Here is a 27,596-nt window from a genome sequence, read left to right on the forward strand (position 1 = left end):
AACAGACATGGTTCCTGCTCTTAAAAAAATAGTTTGCATGTGCAAATATCCCACCATGAAGCACATTATCCCATATCATTAAATCGCATCAGCAAAATAAGAAAGAAAGAAATAGAGAAGGAGATAGACTGTAAGGAAGGAAGTCAGGTAATTTCAGATTGTTTCAAGGGCTATCTTAGTGATAAACTGAGATCTGTTTCAGGAAAGCAAACAAATAAAAGAGGATGGCAAGGGAGTTTCCCTAAAAAGTTCACATTTAAATTGATACCTGAAGAAGCAAGTCACCTGGGCACGCACCTGTGATGGTCAACCTTAGCATGACCCCCAGTGAGTTGTGCCCTACTATGGACCCTCCATTGAGTATGGGCGAACCTACACCTGATTCCAATCAGTAGTACATGATAACAATGAACATAAGATTTTGCAGATGTAAAGTTCCTAATCCCTTGAACTTAAATGAATCTACAGGGAGATGATCTTAGTGCCCTGATTTCACCAGGTGATCCTGTTAAGACTGGGTTCAGAAATCAGAGATCTGAACAAGCAGACTGTCTCTTGGTAGAGCAAAATGGGAACTTCAGCAGTGTAAGAGGGGACGGGCTGTGGCTTTGCATGCTCACACACAGCAGCTCTACTGACTGACATTTAACCACAGAGGCCTGCAGTGGCTGACAGGTACCTGTAAGAGATAACTGCAGTGGCAGAAGCAGGAAACACAGAAACGGGGACAGAACAGTCCCCCTTTAGGCTTAGTACAGTGAAAGTCCCTATGCTGTGCCAGTAATAAAGCGTTGCTTCCAGATCTTGGTGTCCTGACCCTCACTCATTTCCCACTATAGTCTCTGCTGCTAAATCTAAGTAATTCCATAGCTGCAATTCTATGAGGGGCCAAGGAAGGAGCTCAGATCTGTGTCGCTCCCTGTGGAGCTTCGATGTGAAAACCTAGTCTCTGCAGCTCCTAAATCCCAGTCGTGTGAGACCCTGAGCCAAAAACCCAACTGAGTCCCATCTGCACTTTTGATCCAGAAAAACTGATATTTAATAATGGGAGATAATAAATGGATATTCTTCAAAGCCACTAAATTTGTGGCAATTCATTACACAGCAATACATCAAAAACAAATATGCTACTCCAATCTAAGCCGGAAGGTTAAGAGGCAGGCAAAGAAGAAGAGAAACAGGAGCCACACCGTAGACTTTTCCAGAACAAATTCAGACATACAGCAGTCCCTGGCTATATGATGCCAACTGCACAGGAAATGCTTAAAAAAGCTGTTGAATGAATGACTCATGAAAGTGTGTTTCTAAATAAGTGTTTAACACTAGATTGCCATGACCACAGATTTTAGAATATGTCTTCAAGGGCCTGGGGTTGTGGCTCAGCGGTACAGTGCTTGTCTAGCATGAGTGAGGCACTGGGTTCAATCCTTAGCACCACATAAAAAAAAAAATAAAAAAATAAAGGCATTGTGTCCAACTACAACTAAAAAAATATTTAAAATAAATTAAAATGTCTTCAACAAGTATTTATTAAAATTCCATCATATACAAAGACTATATCATTGTCTTAGAGCCAAGGAAAGTGATTAAGAAATAGAGTTTGTCCCAAGAAGCAAATTTTTAGCTAGCAGATCTTTTGGGAACTTCTGAACCAGGAAAAAGCTACGACGTACTTATTCGGAGATTAAGGACTCCATAACGAGGTATGATACCGCCCAGCAATCTGGGTCACAGCTCAAAGCCTATGATTTGAAGTTTCTCTTTAGAGCTTAATAAACTATCTGAAAACCTGCCAAGTGCTAATCAAGTCCGAGGAAGACAGTACTGTAATGAGATAACCCCATCATCCAAGGCCACATTGATGTTGTTGATGGTTTGGAGGGAAGAAAATGAAATAGTAAGAGAATTAGCAACTCTGTAACGATGACGAATTCAATACTGAAAAACGCAAAGGTGTTCCATAGATAGGGAAATCACATTCCATGTGTCTAGTCAAGGCTTTTAGATTCATCTGAAAACTCTTAGAGATTCAGAGGGGAAGTACACTGTCACATCCTAAGAGTTGGAACATGAATGTCATTTCTGCTGGCCATTGGGCATGAGTGGTGGTCACAGAGAAAGCTAGTGGACTCCAGCTGACGGTTCCTGGAGCTAAGAGTGTAATCAGTAGAGCCCAAATAATTTTCTTTAGGTCCTGCTCATTTACCACCCTTCAGCATCAGCTAAGTGACTCTGCCAAGAAGTATTTATTTGCATTTAAAAATGTGACCATCTATGCTTGTCTCTTCCCGAAGTGCACCTCCAAGGTGTTTTTCCAAGGGAAATGCCCACATATTTCAGAAAGAGGCAATTAAAGATGACTTGTGTCCTTAGCAGAGGAATAGGAAGTAGAAGATAGCAAGCAGATTGCAGACACATGGTATCCAACCAAAAGCAAATTTGAAGGTCACTTAAGAGGACTGGAAGGGGTGAGGCAACTTAGGGAGACTTTTAAACATCACACCATTATTATCATCAGCATGAACTTTGCATTTCGTAAAGATGGAACACAGCATTGCCTTAGTCTGATTTTTCAGATGATGCAACCCATCTCCAACAGATAACCTTTCTATTTGTTTTTCTGAGTTAGCTTTAGCATACAGCTTAAATGCTCAAAGAGCTCCATAATTTACTGCTTCTTCCCAAAGGCCTATGAAAAATAAAAACAACACTGATTTTCTAATGGGTTGTCAATTATTTTGCATTGGATAGTTTGTTGAACGTGAGCAACTTGTTCTGGAAGAGTGATCCATACATTCTTAAATAAAATCAACTTTTAAAAAAAATTCCACGTGCAAACAGGGAGACATTTGTTAAGGCTTCTTGCTTTTATGTTTTGATGGACACAATTCACGTTCCAACAGACAATGGATGTGTAACTGATGTAATTGCTCTTTGATAAGTGTCATTTCTCACTTGAGATGAAAATGGCAGCCACTGGCAGGTCCCCGTAAAGAGAGATGGTGGGAACTTTCCAAAGCAGCAGCAGAAATGAGATTACAGCTTCTTCCCCTCAGATACGGCATGCATAAAAGGAACACTTCGTGCATATTTTTGGAAGTGCCTAGGAATTGCTTTGTCTTGTAAGGAAGTGGGGGAGGAGAATGGAAGAGCAGAAAATACAAAAATAAGAAATCATTGAGGAGGCAGGGTGAGGAGGAAAGCTATAGGATATCATTTTTCTTATTCTTGCTCATGTGAGTTGACAGAGGTCTGGCAGATCTGAGGGAAGTCTAGGAGAAAGCAAGCCAGTGAATTTCTAATTTCTGATACCTGATTAAAGGATGTGAGACATTCAGTAGGTTCCCCTGCCTGTCCATGTATGGGCTGCCCCCAAGGGAAGAGAAGGGAAGTAAATTATACCTATGCTTTGCTGGTTGTGCAGACTTCATGTGAGAGCTGCTCTGATCAGCATGGGGATATTTTGGGACACAGCAGCAGAGACCTCTGCCCCACCAACTTGTATACACAGGGCCCTGGCTGTACATCACTGACACTGTGAGATGATCTAAGAGGACCAACTAATGAACAGCTTCTACTTCAATAGTTCTGTTTTGTTTTAATGTATATTTGAGAGAGAGAGAGAGAGAGAGAGAGAGAGAGAGAGAGAGAGAAATGAGTATATCAAAGATGTGATTTCACATGCATTACTTCTTAAGATACAGACAGATTAAAAAGTGAGTTGGCCATTGACTAAACACAAAATATTCAATGATCATACACCAGACCTGTAATCCCAGAGGCTCAGGAGGCTGAGTCAGGAGGATCACAAATTCAAAACCAGCCTAAGCAACTTAGTGAGGCCCTAAGCAACTCAGTGAGACCCCATCTCTAAATAAAATATAAAAAGGGCTGGGGATATATGTCTCTGTGGTTAAGCACCCTTGGGTTCAATTCCTGGTACAAAAAAAAAAAAAAAAATTCAGCGATTATACAGATGGTACTCAGAAATGGAAAAAATCACACAGGTAGGATGTTGATAGTCAAAGTCTAGAAAACCATTCAGAAGATTATTTTTTCCTTATCCCATTGTTTTGATTGTTTCTTTGTAGAGATTTTTTAGTATTTACTTCCATTTTCAAAATAACCACAAGTTTAAGGTAGAAAAATGTGAGACAGCACAAGCAAAAATCATAAAAATCAGCCACAATACCATCCCGTTAAGATAAACCCAGTCCACGTTTTCGTTTCTGCCCATCCGGTACTTTTTCTATTCTTTATTTTCCTCCTTATATAAAAATGGGGCTATATCTCCATATTCTGTTGCGTAGCCAGATAGTTTTTCCAATTATTAGTATCCAATGAAAAATTTCCCACATGGATGCTTGATTCTTCAACAACTCTTTTATTGGATTAAACATGTTCTCCTATATGGCTAAATCAGTATTTAATTGATTATAAATGTAGACTCATGTAGGGAAGTTAACTAAACCCCAAGGCCACAAAGCTAACAAGGGGTCAGGCTAGGATTTCCCTAGGTCTGTCTGACTCTGAGCAAAGAGCAAATCTTGTTAATACCCTTAAGTGCCCTAATTTAACCTGTGGTAGAAATTGCACTGGCCCAGGGAAATCAGAGCCAACTGTTTTCCTAAGAGTTCTTAGAAGGGAATGGGAATAAGCCCTTATTTTCAAATGTGGATTCCTGGACCCTACTCTGGCTTGCAGAACAAGAATCTCTAGGGTTAAAGGCCAGGGATGTGCATTTAAAAAATGTTCCACAGTGAAATGTACTAAAATGTTCAAAGTCTTGCAAAGAAGACAAAATAAGTGTTTGTTGAATGAATGGATATCGTGGTAAGGTCATGCAGGAAATTAAGATCTAGAACAACTCTCCACCCAGAGGAAATATAGGCCTGTTTTAGGGTGGGTTCAAGTAAAGCCTCTGGTCTCCCACTTGGTCACACCCAGAAACTCATGCTGTGATTGACACAGAGCTATGATGAAACCCAGAACTGCACAAGCTTTCTATTTTAAATAATCACTCTGGATGACCAGGTGTTACATTTCCCCAGCGGAAGAAGTGTGAACTCAACTGATGACACCCCCTATTTTATAGGCAGAACTATCTTTTAAAAGAGTCGTCGTTTTGATTTTTGACATTTTTTTGACACACGAAAAGCATGTCTTACTCATAGGGCGAATTTTCCCCCTCAACACCATGAGCTCAATCTTAGGTCCCGTGAGACTTCTAGCAGCTCAGGAAAAATATTTCAGTTTATTACAAAATCAGAAAAAAATGACCAAAAAAAAAAAATCAGAAAAAAATCTACATGGACATGCATAAGCATGGGGATCTAATTAGAATAAGATATATTCCATGCTTATATAACTATATCCAAATGGAATTAAAGCATATTAACAGTAAGTTGTTAATAAAAAATCTATGAATATAATCTAGTCTCTATTATACACAGTGTTATACTAATATAGTCATAAAATATAATTTTAATGTTTTCTTTTTTAAAAAAATACTTATTTTTCAGTTGTAGTTGGACATAGACCTTTATTTTATTTTATTTTTTTTATTTTTATGTGGTGCTGAGGATCGAACCCAGGGCCTCACATGTGCTAGGCAATGCTCTACTGATGAGCCCCAGCCCCAGCCCAAATTTTAATGTCTTCTTATCAGGAAAATCATACCATAGCTCTGCTTACCCGATGGCTCTGGGCCCAGGTGAGAGACATCTTACCTGACAGGCATTGTACAGGAGCTGATGTTCGAACTTCTTGATCCCAAGAATGTTCTGGAACATCTCGTAGAGTTGCTCCTTGCTCAGAATCAGCTCGGAGGCCGCGCTAGCCGTCATCCGGGCCTGCTGTTTCCTGGGGTCCTCTTCCCCACGGTAGATGGCATCAAACTTAGCCATCCAGGAGCTCAGCACGGTCTCCTTACTGAGGCCGTCAATCTCGGGCAGGCTGCGCACTCTCTTCTCGATGTGCTTCTTGAAGACCTCCCGGGAGTCGTTGGCGGAGCAGCCTCCACTCTGCACCATGCGGGCCACACGGTCGCTCTTCAGGAACACCTGAGGAAGAAAAGGGCCAGGAAAGAGAGTCAGCCATGGAGATGCTGGTTCCTTGGGGTGGACATAGGGCTGTCTCTCAAGTGTCCCATGGAAGGCAGCAGTGTGGTCACACCCAGTCCTACCACCTCCTCACTGTGCAAACTCAGCCAAGTCACACATTTTGCTTCTGTGTCCATATTTGCAAAATGAAAGTAGCAATAGTACCATAGTCTCCCCTTATATGAAGGGGATGTCTTTTTGGGGGTGCAGGGTACCAAGAATTAAACTCAGGGGCATTTGACCACTGAGCCCCATCCCCGGCCCTATTTTGTATTTTATTTAGAGACAGGGTCTCACTGAGTTGCTTAAGGCCTTGCTATGGCTGAGGCATTGAACTCACGATCCTCCTGCCTCAGCCTCCTGAGCCACTGGGATTATAAGTGTGTGCTACCATGCCCAGCTAAAAGGGATATCTTTCAAGTACCCCAGTGGGTGGCTAAAACCATGAATATTACTAAACCCTATATATACCATGGTTTTTGTCCTATACCTATATAAGTATGATATAGCTTCATTTGTACATCAGACCCAGTAAGGGATTAGCAATAATACCAACAATAAATTATAACAATGCATTGTCATAAAAGTTACTTAAAACTTACAAGTTGCTCATTTCTGGAATTTTTCAATTTAATATTTTTAGATTGTACTTGACTACTTTGCAGAAAGCAAAACTCCAGAGAGAGAGGACAGTCCCTCCCAGGTGTAGCAAGGATTGCATGGGACAATATTACAAGAGGCAGCAGGTCTCTGCTCAGGCCACCGGGGGTTCTTTCTCTGCTACTTAGTGGCAGTGTGAATTTTGGTAAGTTAACCTCTTAGTACTTCAGTGTTCCTTTCTATACGGTGGGGGTAATGGTCCCTATATACATAGGTCTTTTACAATGAGGATTCAGTGAAGTGTACTTAAAACAGTGCCTGACTCACTAAATGCCACATAAGCTGTTATGATCATTATAGGGTAAAGTAGCTGGCATGATGTGTGGACAGAGCTCTTGATAACTAGTATCTGCACCTCATTTTATTCCCTGGATTGATGATGCTTGTCATAAGTGGAATTAAATGAGTATTAGATAAACATATATTTAAATTTTATTACCTTCCTGAATGTAAGCTCCAGACAGGCAGGACTAGGTCCCTTTTTCCCTATTTATTTATTTATACTGGAGATTAAACCCAGCAGTACTCTACCACTGAGCCACATCTCCAGCCCTTTTTATATTTTGATTTTGGGACAGGATCTAAGTTGCTTAGGGTCTCACTAAGTTGCTGAGGATGGCTCTGAAATTGCAATCCTCTGGCTGGCCTCCCGAGTCATTGGGATCACAGGTGTAAGCCGCTATACCAGGCAACGGTGTGTCCTTGTTCTCCACAATATCTATTGCCTCTAGTACAGCACCTGACCCTTAGAAAATTAGCAATGAACTGTGGTGCTCTCTGCTGTCTGCTTTGTAGATAGAAAAACCAAGACAGGGGAAAGGAATCGTTCTTGGTCACCAAAACTGTCTGATGACCAATATCTGGTCTCTTTCTGGGTAGCAGGGGTTACTGGGGATTGAACTCAGGGGCACTTGACCACTGAGCCACATCCCCAGCCCTATTTTGTATTTTATTTAGAGACAGGGTCTCACTGAGTTGCTTCGGGCCTCCCTGTTGCTGAGGCTGGCTTTGAACTCACGATCCTCCTGCCTTAGCCTCCCTAGCTGTTGGGATTCCAGGCTTGGGCCACCATACCCAGCAACATCTGGTCTTTTTACTGCAACCTGATTCCTTCCCTCTGGGGCTGTTCTGCCCGGTGGGACCCTCCCTTAGTGGTTTGGCTGCTGTGCCTGAGTTCTGGCTTCATGCCACCTATTAAGAGCTTCTTGCTTTCGGTCCATTATCCACCACTCCAAAGTGACAGAGCTACATGGTTCTGGGATGTAATACAAGGCTCATATTCAGAGAGGGAACAACAGGCACTCCTGAGCTGTGTCCTGGTCACACTTCGTAAGGTGCATAAAGATCCCTCGAAAGGCAGAGCAAATGTCGGATGTTCCTCTGTGCGACTGGAGGTGGTGTTGCCTGGGGGCACTTGGAGGGCATCCCGATGCCTCACGCTTTATTGCAACACTTTCTTTGGGTGGAGAGATGTCACAAAGATGACTTCTGTTTATTGTTGGCTGGATGAAGTAATTAGTTTAGGAAGGGGGGCTGAGGGCTTCTTCACAGCATAGAGAGGGGCCGGCTCCCCACTTCCTGGAAACTGGGACTTGGTTGAGACCTTGGAGGTCCTTTGAAAATCAATTACAGAGGAAAAGTTCCAGATGAATGCTCAGGGCGGAGGAGCCTTAATGAGCTAAATAACTCACCCGAAAACCTGGAATGCTACATGCAGACGGTTTCTCTGTCTAACCTATTGTGAGCCTCAGCTTCAGGCCTAGACCTCAAGGAAGACCAAAGTTCTGAGGCACATAAAGAAGTCTCTGGAAAGGCAATGTATTGTTGTGACAGGCACTTTAAACCATGGTCCCATGCCAGCTCTGGCCCTAGCTTGCTGGGTAAGGCAGGCATCAGGGCTAATAGCCTGCATTTTAAAGGCACTGCTGCTGGGACTGCAAATTGGTGCAACCACTCTGGAAAGCAGTATGGAGATTCTGCAGGAAACTGGGAATGGAACCACCATTTGACCCAGCTATCCCTCTCTTTGGTTTATACCCAAAGGACTTCATATCAGCATACTACAGTGACACAGTCACACCAATGTTTATAGCAGCTCAATTAACAAGAGCTAAACTATGGAACTAGCCTAGGTGCCCTTCAACAGGTGAATGGATAAAGAAAATGCTGTATATATACACAATGGAATATTACTTAGCCTTGAAGAAGAATGGAATGATGGTATTGGCTGGTAAATAGATGGAGTTGGAGACTATCATGCTAAAGGAACTAAGCCAATCCCAACAAACCAAAGGCTGACTGTTTTCTCTGAGAAGTGGATGCTGATCCATAGTGAGGGTGGAGGTAGGGGAGAAGGAGGAACTTTGGATTGCACAGAGGGGAAATGAAGGGAGGGAGGGAATGTGGGAGTGGGAAGGACGGTGGAATGAGATGGACATTATCACCCTATATACATGCATGATTGCAGGAGCCTTGCAATTCTGCATCGTGTACAGTCGGAGGAATGAGAAGTTGAGCTCCATTTGGGGACAAATGCATTTTGTGTGTGTCCAAATGCATTCTGTTCTCATGTAAAACTAACTAGAACAAATAAAAAATGTCAGTTTTCAGCCTTTTATTGTTAATCCATAAAAAGAATACAAGGGCACTGGGAAGCCATTGAGGATTTCAAGCTTGTTCAGGTCACAGGACTGGAAGGGACAAAGGGAATAGGTAGGGAGGCCAGTTGAGAGGCACTTTGCAGAAGGACAGGGAAGCAGTAGCGTAGACAGTCAGCTCCAATCAGCATCAGAGGGGAAATGCTGAATGACAAAGCCACACTCTTCTCCCCACCTGTCCACATCAGTGTCCCACAGACTGGGCCAGCCTGGGGACCAGCACTCATCACCACATGTGATTTCCTCAACACCCTTCCCTAGCTGCCATCTGCCGTCTGGTGGAGATCTGAGCCCCAGCCAGTCTACAGGTTCCAGGAGGGCCAGGTGGGGTGCTTTGGTCTGATCACCTCTTCTCGGTATAGAACCAAAGACAGGGCCTAGCACCCAGCTGGTTTTAGGTATTTGTTGAAGGAGTGTACGAACCATCAGAACAAAGTTGACTGCTCTGGCAAAGACCTCGATGCAGCTTTGGGTGGAATAAGAAGGTCAGGAGGAAATCAGCAGGCAGAGTATATGGGTCCTCCTTCCTTCCTTCCTTCCTTCCTTTCTTGTACCAGGGATTGAACTCAGGGACCCTTAACCACTGAGCCCCATCCCCAGCCCTATTTTCTATTTTATTTAGAGACAGGGTCTCACTGAGTTGCTGAGGGCCTTGCTAAGTTGCTGAGGCTGGCTTTGAACGCGAGATCCTCCTGCCTCAGCCTCTCGAGCCACTGGGATTACAGATGTGTGTCACCGTGCCTGGCTCTAGGGGTCTTTCAAAACAAGTTAGTGAGTCCCCCCCCACCCCAGGGACCTGATAACAAGGAGTTAAGAGATAGGTAGGATGTTGACACTCTGGTCCCAGCTGGTGTCCATAACTGGCTGGGGAGCTCTGAATCCCAGACACGTTCCCTGCTTCACAGTCGCTCCCTTGGTGCCCAGCAGCCACACAGGACATGTTTGTCGACCCACGAGTGGTGGCCTAGCGGTCACTTCACCTCCATCAACCTCATTCTCCTGCCCCCTCCCCGCAGGCTCATCCCCCCTCCTCCCTGGACAAGGATCAAACTGAGAGGACTTTGAAAAGTGGAAGGAGATGTGACTTCCAGGACCCAGAAAGGGGCAGTGAGCTTTGTCAACAGGGTGACAAAGGAAGCTGAAGTCTGAGGGGACAGGGGCAGGTGAAGTGCCCAAAGGAGGCCAGACAGCCCTGGGGAGAGAAGGGGACAGACAGCAGGAAGTGGATTTCCCCAGGCTCATCATCTGCCTTGGCCTCTCTGTCCGTCAAAAGGCAAGTGGGGCCCGAGCCAGCCTCCCCGTGACCCCCACACAGGGGACGGATGTGCTTGGGCGTCTGCAACAACCACTGGAGCTCACGTGTGCTGGGCGCTCTACCCGCTTTCCTGCGGCTTCTTGTGTGTGTGTGTGTGTGTGTGTGTGTGAGTGTGTGTGTGTGTGTGTGTGGTTTAGTGGCTGTGACATGGGACTTTAACCTCAGGTGCCACTCTTGGCAGCTCATCCATAAACCCCCTCTACTCTTCTGCCAACCCCCAGACAGGTCATCACGAGAGATGGGAGATAAAGAAATATGGGGTTGCGAAGGGCAGCCAATCCAGAAGCGTGGCCCCTTTATCAGCCCTCCCCTCCTCCCCACAGCCTAGCAACCAAGGTCGGTTTGGAAACACAGGAACACACCTGCTCCGAGTGGCTCTAGTACATGGTGAGGCTGGTCCAGCTCCCATGACTTGCTGACAGGCTGAGAAGCCAGGACAGATTCTTTCCTGCTTTGAACAAGTTTATCATTCCAACACAGATAAGAAAGAGGCAATGAGGTTCAGAAAACATGGTCGCCATTCATTAAGGGCATGGGGCCGACATAGTGTTCAGGGCAGGGTGCTCTGGGATCACCCCACATGAGTTCAAATCTAGGCTCTTCTGCCTCCTAGCTTTGTCACCTGGGCAGTAATTGTCCTTGGTTTTAATTTCCTTCCCATCAAAGTGGGGATCATAGGCTGGGTGCGGTGGGGCACACACCTGTAATCGCAGGGGCTCAAGACGCTGAGGCAGGAGGATCTCAAGTTTGAGGCCAGCCTCAGCAACTTAGTGAGGCCCTAAACAACTTAGCAAAACCCTGTCTCAAAATTTTAAAAAATGAGATAAAAAGGGCTGTGCTGTGGCTCAATGGTTATATGCCCCTGGGTTCAATCTTGGTACCTAAATAAATAAAGTAAAATGAGGATCAGAACAAACTTTAACTGTAGGATTCTGATAAGCATCCAATGAGTTCATGCCTCCATTTCATTAGTACATTGCCCATGACAGGGTCAGAATGTGATTAAAAGTTATAGTTATTTTAATAGAAATATGCAGCCGTGAAAATTATATTATTTTATATTATTTAAGCATGGTTGTCTAGGATTATAGGTATTTTCAACCATTTAAATTCAGAGATTTTTTCCCTACATTGTCTAATTATTTTATAACTGGTATCCCTTACTTTTATCATCTTTTGAAATACCACTAACTTAAAAAAAGAAAAAATATGAAATTTTACTTTCTTTGAGGCAAGGTGCCTGTTAATTTCTAAAATAAAATGCACTTTTTAATCTTAACCCATATGTCTCATGATCTCATTTATGGGACACCTAAAAACTTAAATTAAGCAAAAAATAGAGCACTTATGATAACTTTGAAATAGATCTTTGTTTTTAGAGTTCTATTCTTTTGGGAAAAGTAAGAGGTGAATGATTGGCGATGATATTCATTAACAGTGATGATGTCACTGATAATATTATGATAATAAATAATATAATAAATTCTAGATTACGATTTCCAACCTATATTCATGCACGTGTGTCAATTTCATTGAAATGCTTGCAGGAATTGGAAACTTGACACCTCTTGGGTTTAAAGATACTCCCCACCAAAAGGTAAAGGGTCCTGGGCCGGATTTCATTAGCACACCTGGGGCCACGGCCAGGTGGTAGGTGGAAATAGGGTAGGAGCAAACCATCTCCCTTTTGTCTCTTCAGACCTTCTCCCTGTCTCCTCCTTGCATCTCCCTTGCCCTTGCCCAGGTCCCTAAAGCAGGCAGTGGACTGATTAAGTTTGATTTCTCTTCTATTATTGCTAGATAGCACATGCATAGAAATACATGCAGCTGTATGACATGTCGCACATGGTACCAGGCCACCTTTCTCCCCCTCTAACCTTAATGTATCAATAATGCAACTTTCCAGGACATGTGCATATGTCTGTATGTGTGTGTATATTCATATGTAGTATGCAAACCCACATAGACATATATACATACACCATTTATGCACACCTGAGAGCTCAATGTGGTTTGAAGCTTCCTCTCTTTTGTAAATGCCTTATTGTAGCCGGGCATTGTGGTGCACACCTATAATCCCAGCAGCTTGGGAGGCTGAGGCAGGAGGATTTCGAGTTCAAAGCCAGCCTCAGCAAAAGCAAGGTGCTAAGCAACCCCAGTGAGACCCTGTCTCTAAATAAAATACAAAATAGGCTTAAGGATGTGGCTCAGTGATCCAGTGCCCCTGGGTTCCAACCCTTGTACCAAAGCAAACAAAGAGAGCTCATTGTACTAACATTACTATTTCTGTTTTCCTTGGTAAAAACTTGGGAAACCTCTGTTTAGCCTAAGAATGGTTTTACAATGTTACCTGCCATGTAACCACCTTTATGTAATGCTCCCCCCACCCCCCAAACTGGGTGTAAATTTCAAAGAATTTCCAGACTCAGGGTCCAGGGATTTTAAGGCATTAGTCCCTCTGGACGGCTGCAGCTTAAATAAACCTGCTTCCTGATAACTCCTCCAGCTGCCCCATCACATGAAGAGTGGGGCAGTCTGTGTAGAATATGGACACAGATTCCTGCTGCCAATTAGAGTGCTTGGGTCACAGTGATAAATTCTGTTTGTTTGTTTTTTTTTTCCTCCCTTGTACTGGGGATTGAACCCAGGGGTGCTCAATTCCTGAGCCACATTCTTAGCACATTTTTATATCTTATTTAGAGACAGGGTCTCACCAAGTTGCTTAGGGCCTCACTAAGTTGCTGAGGCTGGCCTTGAACTTGTGATCCTCTTTCCCCAGCCTCCTGAGCTGCTGGGATGACAGGTGTGCACCACTGCACCTGGCCAAGATGTTTATCTTAAAGGAGCTGAGAGTCCAGAAGGGTGTAGTGGCCCCTCTGATGCCCCATCAGGACTGTGGGTGTGGGGACAGGATGGAGTTGCCTTGCGAGTCAGATTTCAGAGCATGCACTCCAGCCCTCCGCCCTCACGCCATAAACAAAGAGCTTAAAGGTTTATTCTGCTGCTCTGCATAATCCGCTCAGACCATCAGGGCCACCAGGAAAGGACAAAGTAGCCCATATACTCTTGAGAGACATGGGAACCTCAGCCTCATCTTCCAGCTCAGGCCCTAGGCCATAGGAGCTAGCTTTAATGGTGGCCAACCTGGTTCAGACCCAGTTGGATGGGCCCAGCTGTGGAGAAGAACATGCCTCCCCACTGCTTTTATTTCTGAAAAATGGCTCTGGATTGCTTTAGCATGTTGATAAATCATTGCCCTGGTCGAACAATTCTAAGTCCTAAACTGCGCTTTCCTAGGACAATAATCTCAAAAGTTTTAAAGGAAAAGTTGATATATATATTTAACTGTCAGTGGTGTTGGTAAACTGGTATGCAAACATGTGGTACAATAAGATGGAGTGTATGGTGAGAGAGAGAGAGAGGGAGGGAGGAAGGGAGGAGGAAGACTCCATTTGGAAGGAGAATGTCGGCTGATCCCATCTTCAGAGCATATATTCACCCTCTTCCAGCATCAAACACCTTAATTTCTTATTCGGAAACCATGGTGTGTCACTGTGACTGCAGCAGGCCAAGTCTGACTGCAGGCTCCAGAGGTGGTACCATCGCGGGCCTTTCCCCTGGGCTATTTCTCCTCAATCCATTGTGATTGACTCAGGAAGGTACAGTTGACCATGGCTATTCTAGGAAATCTCCCCTGGTCTTTGCTGGGACTCTCAGCAAAGAGGTGTTCTCTTCACCCCTGGGATTGCAAAGCTGGTGGAAGGGTCTAGTGTCTTCTCCATGGAGAGTACCTGCTCAAGAGTGAAGTTCACATGTGAGTGGACTCATGTGAGAAGTAGGGGGGAAGGGCCAGGCATGGAGCCTGTAATCCCAGTGGCTCGGGAGAGGCTGAGGCAGGAGGATCCCGAGTTCAAAGCCAGCCTCAGCAAAAGCGAGGCACTAAGCAACTCAGTGAGACCCTGTCTATAAATTAAAAAAATAAAATAAAATTAAAAAGGGTTGTGGAAGTGGCTCAGTGGTTAAGTGCCTTGAGTTCAATCCCTGGTACCAAAAAAAAAAAGAAGAAGAAGTGGGTGAAGATGCCCATCTTGCTGGCCTACTGGCCAATCTGGAGTCTCTGGCTCTGCGTGGCTAAAGCAGGGCCTACTTCTGGCCTGTTCAATTACTTGAGCAAATCTCTCTTTAGCCTAAAGCTAAAGCCAATTTGAGGTGGGTGTCTGTCACTTGGAATTCAAAGAATCCTAGTCCAAAAGGCTTACTGGGGATACACCAGCCCCCAGAGTCAGGTGGGGAAGGTATTAGCTTTCCCACAGCCCAGGAGTGATAGGAGACGGAGAGAGGGAGGGGTGATGGATCCGAGCTCGGCCAGCCTAAGTATTAATCCTGAGCCCTGGACTGAGGACCTCTGCTTCAGAGGTTCAGACTTCTCGAGAAAAGTGAATCTCAGACTCTCCAAAGCTTTACTAATGAAGACAGCAGTTAGATCATTAATGCCCACGTTCTCTCCTATGTTACTCAAATCCTAACATTAAACATTCAGTAATTTCTTGTTGGCCTGCATTCTCACGAGACCCAAAAGAAGCTCTTTCAAATAAACCAGACACCATAAAAGAAAATATGGGGATCACTTTAGATATCATGACAATTCCCGGAGACTCATTAGCTTGGTGACGACTATTAATTTTCAAATTTAATTAACAGAAATGGCACTTTCTTTTAATTTGTGTCATTAGTCAAATGAGCTTCCTAATTAAGATGTGCAATCTACAAATTTATAAACTCTAGTGAATGAGTCTAAACATGGAACCACTGATAAGGGTCTGTTCTGACAAGGGTTCTCACATTTCTCTCCCACTGGCTTTCAGAACTTGAAAAAGAGGGAGAAATTAATTTCATTACCAGGCATTTTCTAGACACTATCTTCAGTTAGATATACTCAAGTTAGTCCCTGCCATACATCACTATGATTCCAAATTCCATTTCTACTCTCCATGAAATTCAACTGAAAAATTGCATGACATCAGATAAACAGCAAGACCAATGCTCACTGACAATAATGGATGCTAATTGCAAAAGTTAAAAAAAAAAAAGATTTAAATTTGCATAAGTATACAAATGACCTCAACTTTTTTTTTTCTTTCTTTTTTCTTTTTTTGGGATTGAACTCAGGAGCACTTAACCACTGAGCCACATCCCCAGCCCTATTTTATATTTTATTTACAGACAGGGTCTCATTGAGCTGCTTAGCACCTTGCTTTTGCTGAGGCTGGCTTTGAATTCAAGATCCTCCTGCCTCAGCCTCCTGAGCTGCTGGGATCAATGGCGTGTGCCACTGCACCTGGCTAAAAATGACCTCAACTTCTAAAACAGCTTCATATAGAAATCCCATCAAGAAAACATTGTGTAAAACGAGTCTGTGGTTGGAACCAACAAATATCCAGAAACAAAGGTTGTTTACTGTTAAATGCTACTCAGCAAACCAGTTGATATTTTCATAAGATCTCACTGCAATCATGCTCCACTCTTGGCATGAAAGAAGGAATCAAATACTTCAATCAGTAAGAAGGAGATTTTTACCAAATCAGGATCTCTCAACTAAGATGTCAATCAATTACCATATTGAAAGCAATTATGGATTGAATTGGCCAATGGGAAGATCGATGGTGTGCTTAGAGCATCTGAGGGGCAGGAGCTCCAACATATTTGTTCTGAAATAATTTTCTGTCTAATAATGGAAGGAAGGAGAGCTGGAGGGAGGGAAGGAAGAAGAAAATTAATGAAGCAATCCTGTTGGGGCAAGGATCCGATTGTTTTGGATTTTCGTACACTTGTTTCACAATTATTTTTATTTTGAATTGCACATGGCAAGGTGCCATCAGCTTTTGGTGTTTAGGAGTTAGAATCTAATGGTTTTAACCTAGCCTTGAGGGTGGATAAGAAATCTGGGACATAACATTCCAAATACAGATAATATTTATCTGATTCACATTATCATCGATTAGGACATAAAGTAAAATGTCTTTTAAGGTCTACGTAGTCATTTCTGAAAATATGCATGTCAGTAAAACATTGCCAATGGGAAGGGAGGGTATGTCTGCTTCTTTAAAAAAAAAAAAAAAACTTTTTTAAAAATTGGTGCTTTATAATTTTTTAATTGGTGCTTTATGATTTTACATAATAGTGGGTGGGGTGCATTGTTATATATTTGTGCATGCACACAATACAACAATACAAAAATGGGTCGATTTCATTTCCCAGGACCTCCCCTTTCCCTCCTCTTGCTCCTCCTCTTCTACTCTGCTAGACCACCTCTATTTTCATAAGACCACCACCCCCTGCCAAATCATACAACCCTTCACTTTCTGAATTTGGCTTATTTTGCTTAAGATAATGCTCTCGAGTTCCATCCATTTTTCCAGCAAATGGCATGCCTATTTCTTTAATGATGGACAAATGACAGATAATATCCACATTGAGAAAGAATACTTATAAAACTTAAAAATACTGGTGGAGCTGGGCACGGTAGCACACGTCTGGAATCCCAGTGGCTCAGGAGGTTGAGGCAGGAGGATCACATGTTCAAAGCCAGCCTCAGCAACTTAGTGAGGCCCTAAGCAACTCCATGAGACCCAGTCTCTAAATAAAATACCAAAAATGGCTGGGGATGGGGCTCAGTGGTTAAGCACTCCTGGGTTCAATCCCTGGTACCAAAAACAAAAAACTTGAATTTTTTTTTTCTTTGCAGATCCACTGTATTGATAAATAAACCTTGGAGACCTAGTGGTAAAAATAAATCTGAGATACGTACTCAGGAGAGATACGTTCTCTCCTTTGTAGTGTTTTTTCTTCAGATAAGTACTGCATTTTGGACAGAATGTTAATCTCTAGGAAGGAACCCACACATGGCAGCATTTTAATAAAAAACACAAGGGAGATTGTTAAGCCACCATCCTTGGGAGGCACAATTATCCCTTTAATTTTTTCATGTTTTATGGTTTTTTTTCTTTCTTTCTTTTTTTTTTTTCTTTTGTGGTTCTAGGAATCAAATTGAGTCTGGGGGGGCGTTACCACTGAGTTATATTCCAGCTTTTTTTTTTTTTTTAATTTTTAAAATTTGTTTCCCAGTTATATTCTAGAAAAAGACTTTTAAAATTTTGAAACAAGGTCTTATTATATTGCTTAGGGCCTTGCTAAATTGCTGAGGCTGGCCTTGAACTTGCAATCCTCCTGCCTCAGCATCCAGAGCTACTGGGTTTACAGGCATGCATCACCATACACAGCTACATTAGAAATGGTTGAAGAGGTGGAAAAATGCTCTGGTCACAAAGTCTTAGCTTACAACATTTTAACAGCTACATGACCTTGACTAACTGGTTTAATTTCTTTGAGTCTCAGTTTCTTCATCAGTAAAATGGAGATATTTAGCAAGATCTAACTCATAAGAATGTTACCAATCCTATTGAAAACACTCAGCACACACAAAAAAAAACTGTTAGAAAATTGTAGTTTGGCTGAGCACAATGGCAGCACACTCCTAATCCCAACAATGTGGGAGGCTGAGGCAGGAGGATCTCAAGTTGGAGGCCATTCTCAGCAACTTAGCAAGATCCTTTCTCCAAAAAAAAAAAAAAAAAAAAAAAAAGGGTTGGGGATGTGGCTCACTAAGTAAAGCTCCCCTGGGTTCAATCTCCAGCATCAGAAAAACAACAATAACAACAAAACCACAATAGTTGGTACTTGCAGGGTCCCTAAAGCAAAATGCCATTATTCCTTAACATTGTAACAAATCACCACCCCCTTTGCCTCAGGAGGGATGACCCCACAGGAACCCAAGGCTCTGGTTCCTTGTCTCCAATAGCTCAGAATTCCTGCACCCGGGGCCTGGGCAGCCTGGGCCTTGGGCTGCTTGCTTGGTGATTCTCACCTCATAGTAACTCTGCACTGCGTTCATGAAGGCTTCGTCGGCCACGATCTGCGTCTCCCCATTGAGGAAGGCCTGAAAGCGGTCCTTGACGGTCTGCAGCTGCTGTTTGCTGATCTGCAAGAAACCAGAAACAGGAGAAATGAGGGCTTGTTCAGGACAAGGCTAGTTAATGGTGACTTTCCACCAAAGAGGCCAGTCATTAACAGATACCACTAAAACGTCACCCAAATCCTAGTTAAATAAACTGCCTTAGAAGCAAAGGTAACACAGAATGCATGTGTCAGACTCGATAGTAATTGCCTTTGTTTTCCCAAATCTTCCTTTTATGGGGCTTTTGTGGGGTTACTTCTATCTGCGATATTTGTGAGATGGAAATGGGGTGCTAACCATGGACTCAGGGTCAGATAAAGAGGGGTCATGTGTTGGGCAAATTCACAGTCATTCCATCTGGGAGTGCTGCTGTTCAATGGTAGCTACATTTGTAATTCTAAATTTTCTAGAAGCCATCTTTCAAAAATATTAAAAGAAACAGGAGAATGCTCATGAAGTCCTGGGTTCAACCTAAGTGCTCCAACCCCCCACCCCCACCCCCCCAAAAAAGAAAGAAAAGAATTGAAATGAATTTTAATATCTTTATTGAACCCAATATGTCCAAAATATGACCATTTCTAACCTGTGATCATTATATAAATTTATGAGACATTTTACACTTTTAACGCTGTGTTTTGGAAATCAGGTATATTTTACCCTTATTACACACATCTCAGTTCAGAGTGACCACAGGGCAGTGTTCAAGGGCCCCATGGCTACTGGCTACTGTACTGGACACTGCAGATCTTCAGCATGCAATGAACGTACTTCTTTCTTTTGGGGAGTAGCAGGTACCAGGGATTGAACTCAGGGGCACTCGACCACTGAGCCCCATCCCCAGCCCAATTTTGTATTTTATTTAGACACAGGGTCTCACTGAGTTGCTGAGGGCCTCACTAAGTTGCTGTGGCTGGCTTTGAACTTGCAATCCTCCTGCCTCAGCCTTCTGAACTGCTGGGATCACAGGCCTGCGCCACCATGCCCGGCACAATGAACTCACTTCTAACTCACTTTGTTGAAGCTTTCCTCCTCTGACCCAGGGATATTGGTGTAAGTGGAGATGAAGAGAAAATCATAGTTATTCTGAATGTGCTTGAAACCATTTGAGCTACAATGTGAGGCAGCAATTCATTTGCTCATAAAAATGCCACCCTAACATGATTTCTTTTATGCCAGCCGGACATAACTGACTTCAGTCACAAATCCTTACAGAACAGAACAGAGCAAGGCCAGGCACAGAATTTCTTGCTCAGAATTCCTTCCAAGCAGGGTCAGGCCCAGCTCTGCAACATTTTGGGGAGTGAGTTGGGGTAATGGAACAGGAGAGAACAATCAATTTTGCTTTTGTCTTAAATGCTTAATTTCTTTTATGTTACTTATTTGTTTTCTTATTGGTTCTTTTTAGTTATACATGACAGTAGAATCCATTTCGATATAATTCTATGGGTATAGAATATATCCTTTTCTAATTAGCATCCCATTTTTGTGGATGTACACAACGACGGGATTTACTGTGAATTTACATATCTTCACAGGCAAATTATTTCAGATTTATTCCAGTCCTATTCCACTCCCTTCCCTTTAACCCACTCTGTCTAACCTATTGAACTTCTATTCTTCCCCTCTCTACCCTTCCTTATTGTGTGTTAGCTTCCAAAAATTAGAGAAAACATTCGACCTTTGATTTTGGGGGGGATAGCCTTATTTCACTAAGCATGATCATCTCCAGTTCCATCCATTTACCAGCAAATGCCATAAAGTCATTCTTTTTTATGGCCAAGTAATATTCCATTGTGTATATATACAACATTAAATGCTTAATTGAAATAAAACCATGTACCATCATTTGAATGATGATGATTGCTTGACGACCCAGGACAAATCTACTACCCATTTAACCTTCCATTAGATGTGCATGATGCTCATTTATTCACAAATAATTGCAAAGCAACTACCATTTGCCTCTCCCTGCACCAGGACCCATGCTTTGGTGTTCAGGTAAACATATTCAACCCCTGATCTCACTGATCAGGACCAGGCACTGGAAACAAAACAGATAAGGGTTTCTCCTCAGGGATTCTGCAGTTCAGATGAAGAGGGAAAAGCATATGAAGAAATTTTTTTTTTTTTTAGGATTTCACAGGAGAAACTACAGAGTAGTTTTTCAACTTTGAAAAAAGAAAGAATCTTCAGGAACATTGATTTCAATCAAGGTCAGAGAACACACACCACAAATCCACACAGAACATCTCACATTTCCCTCAAGGTATCAGCTCCCAGCAGCAGGGGAGTGAAGGGTGGGGATCTGAATGGCAGAACTGTCTTGCCCCCTGCACATGCACATCCACTACTTTCTCACCACCAAGTAAACAAGGATTGAGTTCATTCAGTCAGCTCTCTGGGTGTGTCGCTGGGAAAACCTCAACTGCTTCACCTGTATAATGGGCCAGCACTGACCTTGGGGCGTGCTCATGATGATTAACTGGGGTCAGGAAAACAATCAGCACAAAAACTGGCACAGAGTTATCTCACACCTCAGCATATACCCAGAGGACTTAAAATGAGTGTACTACAGGCATGCAGCCACACTACCGTTTACAGCAGCTTGTTTTAGTCATCATTTTTCCTGCTATGGCTTAAAGAGCCAACCAGAACAACTGTAGAGGAGGACAAGTTAATTAAGGGCTCACAGTTTCTGAGGCCTCTGTCCATGGACAGCAGACTCCATTCCTCAAGGCTCGAGGGGAGGCAGGACATCATGGAGGAAGAGTGTGGTGGAGGGAAGCAGCTCACATGGTGATCAGGAAGCAGAGAGAGACTCCACTCTCCAGAGACAAATAGAGACCCCAAAGCCACGTCCCCAATGCCCCCTCCTCCAGCCACACCCACCTGCCTCCAGCCACCACCCAGTTAATCCCATCAGGGGTTCATTCACTGGTTGGGTTAAGGCTCTCACAACCCAGTCATGTCTCCTCTGAACCTTTTTGCATTGTCTCACATATGAGCTTTTGGGGGACACCTCCCATCCAAACCACAACACAACTCCATTCACAATAGCTCAGCTATGGAACCAACCTAGGTGCCCTTCAACAGATGAATGGATAAAGAAAATGTGGTCTATATGCACAATGGAATATTATGCAGCCATAAGGGAGAATGAAATTATGGCATTTGTTGTTAAATGGATGGAGCTGGAGAGTACCATGCTATGTGAAATAAGTCAACCCCCCAAACCAAAGGCTGAATGTTCTCTCAGATCCTAACGCACAATAAGGGGGTGAGGAGGCAAGAATAGAAGTTCATTGGATGAGACAAAGGGAAATGAAGGGAAGGGAGGGATGGGAATGGGAAAGACAGTAGAATGAATGGGACAGAACTTTCCTATGTTCATATGTGAACACACGACCAGGGAAACTCCACATCATGTCCAACCACAAGAATGGGAAGGTACACTCCATGTAGGTATAATATGTCAAAATACACTCTATTATCATTATATGTGAAAAGGACAAATAAAAAATGTTAAATAAAAAAACTCTCATATCAAAATAAAGAACTTCACCCAGAACCCAGAAACACCTGCAGGTCCCCAAAGTCACTGCCTCATTGCGAAGCTGACTATGAGCCTCACATCTATCATCCTAGGTTAGTTCTGCCTGGTTTTCAACTTGCTACCTGTGCACCATACATGATGAGATTCGTCCAAGTTTGCTCAAACTCATTGCCACATGGTGATCCAACGTAGGACTCCACCATAACTGACCCACTTCATCCTGATGGCTAGCAGGACTTTCTTTATTTTCAAACTGTGCTGACTTTTCATTGTGCACCCATCCACAAGAGGAATACAGGTACAAGAACCACACCCATCTTGCACTCTGGTAGCTTCTACTGCACGACACACCATGGACTCTAACCAAGGTTTGCTGAATGCAGGCATTAACTCACTCCATGGTTACTGCATACCAGGCTCTGGAGATGTAAAATGGCCGAGGTACAATCTTAGCCCTTAAGTCAGAGATCACAAGTTCAACTTTGACCTCCTAGCATTCTTTGCCAACTGCAGGAGTGAATGGAAAATCTTACCTAGCGGCTCTTAAACACAGTGAGCCTGAGAATTAATCCGTGGGGCAGAGTTGATCTCTGGGTAACCTAGATAAGACTGAACCCAGAAGGTGACCTTACAGGAACAAACTAAAATAATTGGCCCAGAGCAACTGACGCCAGGTGTACAACTCTAGATAAGCAGGATTCTGCAAGCTGCGTACAGAGAGAACCCTCTGGAAACAGAAGTCCAGTGGGCAGCATTTAATATGGATAGAATCCACTTGTGCATCGAGGCCAGAACTGGGAGTTGCTGTAACGCGTTCCAAGAGCAGAAAACCTGAAAAGATGAAGGGTAATTGTGACAAGAGGAAAGTGCGGCTGCAGCTCTTGCGAGAACTATCCAAGCGCCCTTGCTTCAGTCTACCTCATGAACCAAGTACTGAAAAGTCCCATTGCATTTTGGGCCATCTGCAATCCACTCAGCACAGCGGGGATGTGTCAGATGGACTGGCTTAGGGTGTGAAGTGGCCCCCAAAAGATCACGTGTGAGACAATGAAAGGTCCAGAGGAGACCTGGCTGGGTGGTGAGAGCCTTAACCCAACCAGTGAATGAAGCCCTGATGGGATTAACTGGGTGGTGGCTGGAGGCAGGTGGGTGTGGCTGGAGGAGGGGGCATTGGGGGCGTGGCTTTGGGGTCTGTCTTTGTCTCTGGAGAGTGGAGTCTCTCTCTGCTTCCTGATCACCATGTGAGCTGCTTCCCTCCACCACACTCTTCCTCCATGATGTCCTGCCTCCCCCTCGAGCCCCGAGGAATGGAGCCTGCTGTCTGTGGACGGAGACTCGGGAACTATGAGCACTTCAGTAAACTTTTCCTTGTCTAATTGTTCTTGTCAGGTCACAGCAGTGAAAAAACTGATTAAAACATGGACCTATGGTGAAAAAACCACATGTTCTAAGTGCTGGCCTCAGGAGAGAAAGTCAAATTCAGAGTGAGGAAGAATCCTGGATTTACTACAAGACCTCAGAGAAGTAGTTAACTTTGGTTTTCTTGGCTAAAAAACAGGGAATGGTGCTATCTGCTATCTGGTTGCAATGACCACGAAGAGAGAATATATGTGAGGTACAAAGACTAGAATCTGGCATACAGTAAGAACATGATAACGAAAAACATATTAAAAGTATTTTCTTTTGTTTTTCTTTTTCCCTTTTCTTCATCTTTTATCTTCTTTTCATACTCTCTCTTTTTTTTAATCTACTCAGTCTTTTTTTTTTTTTTTTTGTACCAGGGATTGAATCCAGGGGCCCTTAACCACTGAGCCCCATCCCCAGCCCTATTTAGTATTTTATTTAGAGACAGGGTCTCACTGAGTTGCTTAGGGCCTCTCTAAGTTACTGAGGCTGGCTTTGAACTCACGATCCTCCTGCCTCAGCCTCCCAAGCTACTGGGATCATAGGTGTGTGCCACCATACCTGGCCTACTCATTGATTTGAAGGTACATTAACATGGTGTTCTTTACCTCCTTCTTCCTCCACCCTCCCTTTTGAGAATCTGGAAAACCCTATACTCCTGTCCCAGTCTCCCTCGTAATTACAGGTGTCCATGTGACACAGTCAGACAACTATTGGGGAACTTTGGAGAAACACCCTGGTTAAAAGGAATACACTTAGTGATATTGCCCTGTGCTACCCAAATACATTGTCCAGAGCTGGGGTGTCTATCTTGCGATTATGAAGGTAGGCCAAGAACATCATAGGGATGTTGGCCTTTACATTTAACAGTTGAACTTATGTTTGCAAACATCCTTTCTGGATTTCTCATAATGTGTGTGTGAGAGAGAGAGAGAAAAAAAATGTATTTCTCCTTTTCAGGTCACTGTGTGTGTCCTCTTACTTGCAGCCAAATGCTTTCCTAATGGACATGTGTGACTTTCTCTATCATAAAAGAAAACGCATTACTAAGGTGTTTATTGATTAGCATCCCTCTGATAGCAGCAACTCTATTGTGGGAAGAAGGAAGCAATGCTTACCCTAAATGACTGAATCTAATATGGGAGCATTCCAAATGCAGGTGGGAGGAAGCAGAAAACCATCTTTGAATGCTAGAAGACATTCCAATTATATGCACAGGTGGGATCCTTTTCTACACAAAGCACAATACCAGGACTGTATACTGCAAGCTCACAATAGGAGCTCCATTTCAAAAAAAATGAGAGTTTTTAAAGACTATTATTCCTTATAGAAAAGTGGCAAAAATATCAAATCAACAAGTGTTTTTAAAAATCATCAGTTCCTTCAGAGAGATGAGGGCAATGTTTACTCAATTTCCTTTTCTTAGAGAGAGCAACACTTGATATTAGGCAAAATATAAATATCAAAAGGTCTTCTTTTATAAGCACATTAAAATACTCTCTATCCTAAATGAAATCTTGTTTCTAGGGAATTTAGAAATCATATCACACTTAACCAACTATTTACTTATTTACATAAAATTCTTCTCACCTTCTATATTAGATACATTTATATAACATGTTCTGAAAAGGATGTGTTAAGTGAGTTTCATTCATTTGGGTTGAAGAAAAAAGATCCATTTGAATGGAAAAACATGAATGAATCATTCTAAAAGGGAAGCTGAGGGGCAAAACTCTTGCAGGTGGGAAAAATTCAGAATGAGGCTGTACCCCTGGCCTGAATTTTGAACCTGTTTCCCAATATTCTGCCACTCATGTAATATCTTTAGGAGTAGCTCTTCCTATGCACCAATGATATGAATATTTGCTTTATATTTTTGCCCTAAATATATTTCAAATCACTTCATTTTTCAAACTGAAACTTGTTCTAAGCAATAGTATCTGAAATTGCAGGCTTCATTTTGCAGCTGTAGTTAAAATAGATGGGTTCCATACACCTCCCATATTTAATAATTGCTCGTTTTCATTCGTTTGTTTTGGTGCTGGGGATTGAACTCAGAGCTTCATGTATGGGAAGTGCACACTCTACGACTAAATTGTATCCAAGACCAGGAGGGCATTTTTAGAGAAAAAAAAATTAATCTGCTATATAAACAAATTCTTGAATGTGTGTGTATGCACACGTGTGTGTATTTTATTTTAGGGTAGCTGCTGAATATCTTTAAGTTAATTATACTCTAAAAAATCAACTATGCTTTTTAAACCCACCAAGCAATACCTGGCACAGTGGTGCACATCTTTAATCCCAGCAGGTCGGGAGGCTGAAGCAGGAGGATCTCAAGTTCAAAGCCAGCCTCAGCAACTTAACAAGACCCTGTCTCTAATAAAATATTAAAAAGGGCTGTGGATGTGGCTCAGTGGTTAAGAGCCCCTGGGTTTAGTCCCTGGTACCAAAAAGAAAAAAAAAAATCATTGAGCAATAGAAAGACCCAGCAGTTCCATTATTTCTAAAGACCTATTTGGGTAGGAAAGAAAGAATAAAGAGAGACAAGACCACCATGTGATGCTCCCACAAAGAGCTCTGAAGAGAAGGGATCATGGGAGCAGAATGGGAGTTCTCTCAGAAGACAACCACCTCGCAGAAGAGGATAAAATAAGAAGAATGAATCTAGAGAGTGAATCAGGGCTAATATTTGGTTTGAAGATGGAAGAAGAGGAAGAAATGCAAACCACATTTCAGCCCCTCTGACAAAGCATTTTAAAGTTGTTGTTTAGTAGGACAAATGTTCAACCCTTGCAAACAATAGTTATTATCATTATTTTTTAAATAAGAATATGTGTCTCCATTTTAGAAGTGCTCAGGTGGTGTTCACTTAGATCTGGCCTTTGTGGGGAAGTGAGATATGGAGTTTTAGATGCAAGGGCCTCATTAAGAGGTCGTGTTCACTGGTTTTCATTACTGTGACCAAAATGTCTGACTAGAACAACTTTGAGTGGCTCATGATTTCAGAGCCCTCAGTCCACAGTTGGGTGGATCCATTAGCTCTGGGCTTCAGGTGAGGCAGAGCATCATGGCGGAGGGATGGGGTAGATGGAAGAATCTGGCTCAGCTCATGGCAGCTGGGAAGCAAAGAGAGAGTGTGGGGAGGCAGAGCCACACCCCGAGTGATCTACTTCATCCTTCTATGCCTACAGTTATCACCCAGCGGCCCATTCAGCTGTCAGTGGATTAATCCATTTGCTGAACTGAGGTCAGAGCCTGAAAGCCCAACCTCTGAACCTTGCTGCATTGGGTACCATGTTTTCAACCTGAGATCTTGGGGGACATTCCAGATGGAAACCATAACAGAGTCCTTTCAGCTGTCGTGCATTTCTCCACTTATTGATTCCAAGTTTCTTTAAACACTTCAATATTGTTGAGGACTCCAAAGAGCTTTAGTCTATACAGGTTGTATTGTATCTACTGATGGCTATCGGAGTCGATATTATAATGTAAGTCTTTGGAGGACTCTCCATACTGCTTTCCACAGTGGTTGCACTCATGGGCAGCCCCACCAACAATGGAGGAATGCACCTTTCCTCACACGTCCTTGTCAGCACTTATTATTGTCTGTATTCCTGACAATTGCCTTTCTAATTGGAGTGAGATGAAACCGCAGTGTCATTTTGATGGGCGTTTCCTGAATTGCTAGGGACAGGGACATTGAGCATTTTGTCCTAAATTGGTTGGCCATTCGTAGTTCTTCTGCTGAGAAATATCCATTCAGTTCTTTTGCCCATTTATTGTGTCCTGGGGGTTACGTTTTTTTCAGTTCTTTATAGATTCTGGATATTAATTCCCTTTTAGAAAAGCAGCTGGCCATGATTTTCTACTACTGTGTAGGGCTCTCTCT

The 27,596-nt window shown here is 43.0% G+C and overlaps 1 protein-coding gene across 3 annotated transcripts in view; it reads right to left on the reverse strand.

Moving 5' to 3' along the window:
• Nucleotides 1–27,596, reverse strand: part of LOC114105005 (calcium-dependent secretion activator 1) — a 471,729-nt gene that overhangs the window by 356,431 nt on the left and 87,702 nt on the right. For all 3 annotated transcript variants that reach the window (XM_034637086.2, XM_034637078.2, XM_034637084.2), the window contains exons 2-3: nt 18,658–18,771; nt 5,730–6,062 (exon numbers count right to left, since the gene is read on the reverse strand). In XM_034637086.2, coding sequence (XP_034492977.1) covers nt 5,730–6,062; nt 18,658–18,771 — 447 coding nt within the window. The remainder of the gene's footprint in view (nt 1–5,729; nt 6,063–18,657; nt 18,772–27,596) is intronic.

This window comes from Marmota flaviventris, chromosome 1 (assembly GCF_047511675.1).
Source record: "Marmota flaviventris isolate mMarFla1 chromosome 1, mMarFla1.hap1, whole genome shotgun sequence".
NCBI lineage: Eukaryota > Metazoa > Chordata > Mammalia > Rodentia > Sciuridae > Marmota > Marmota flaviventris.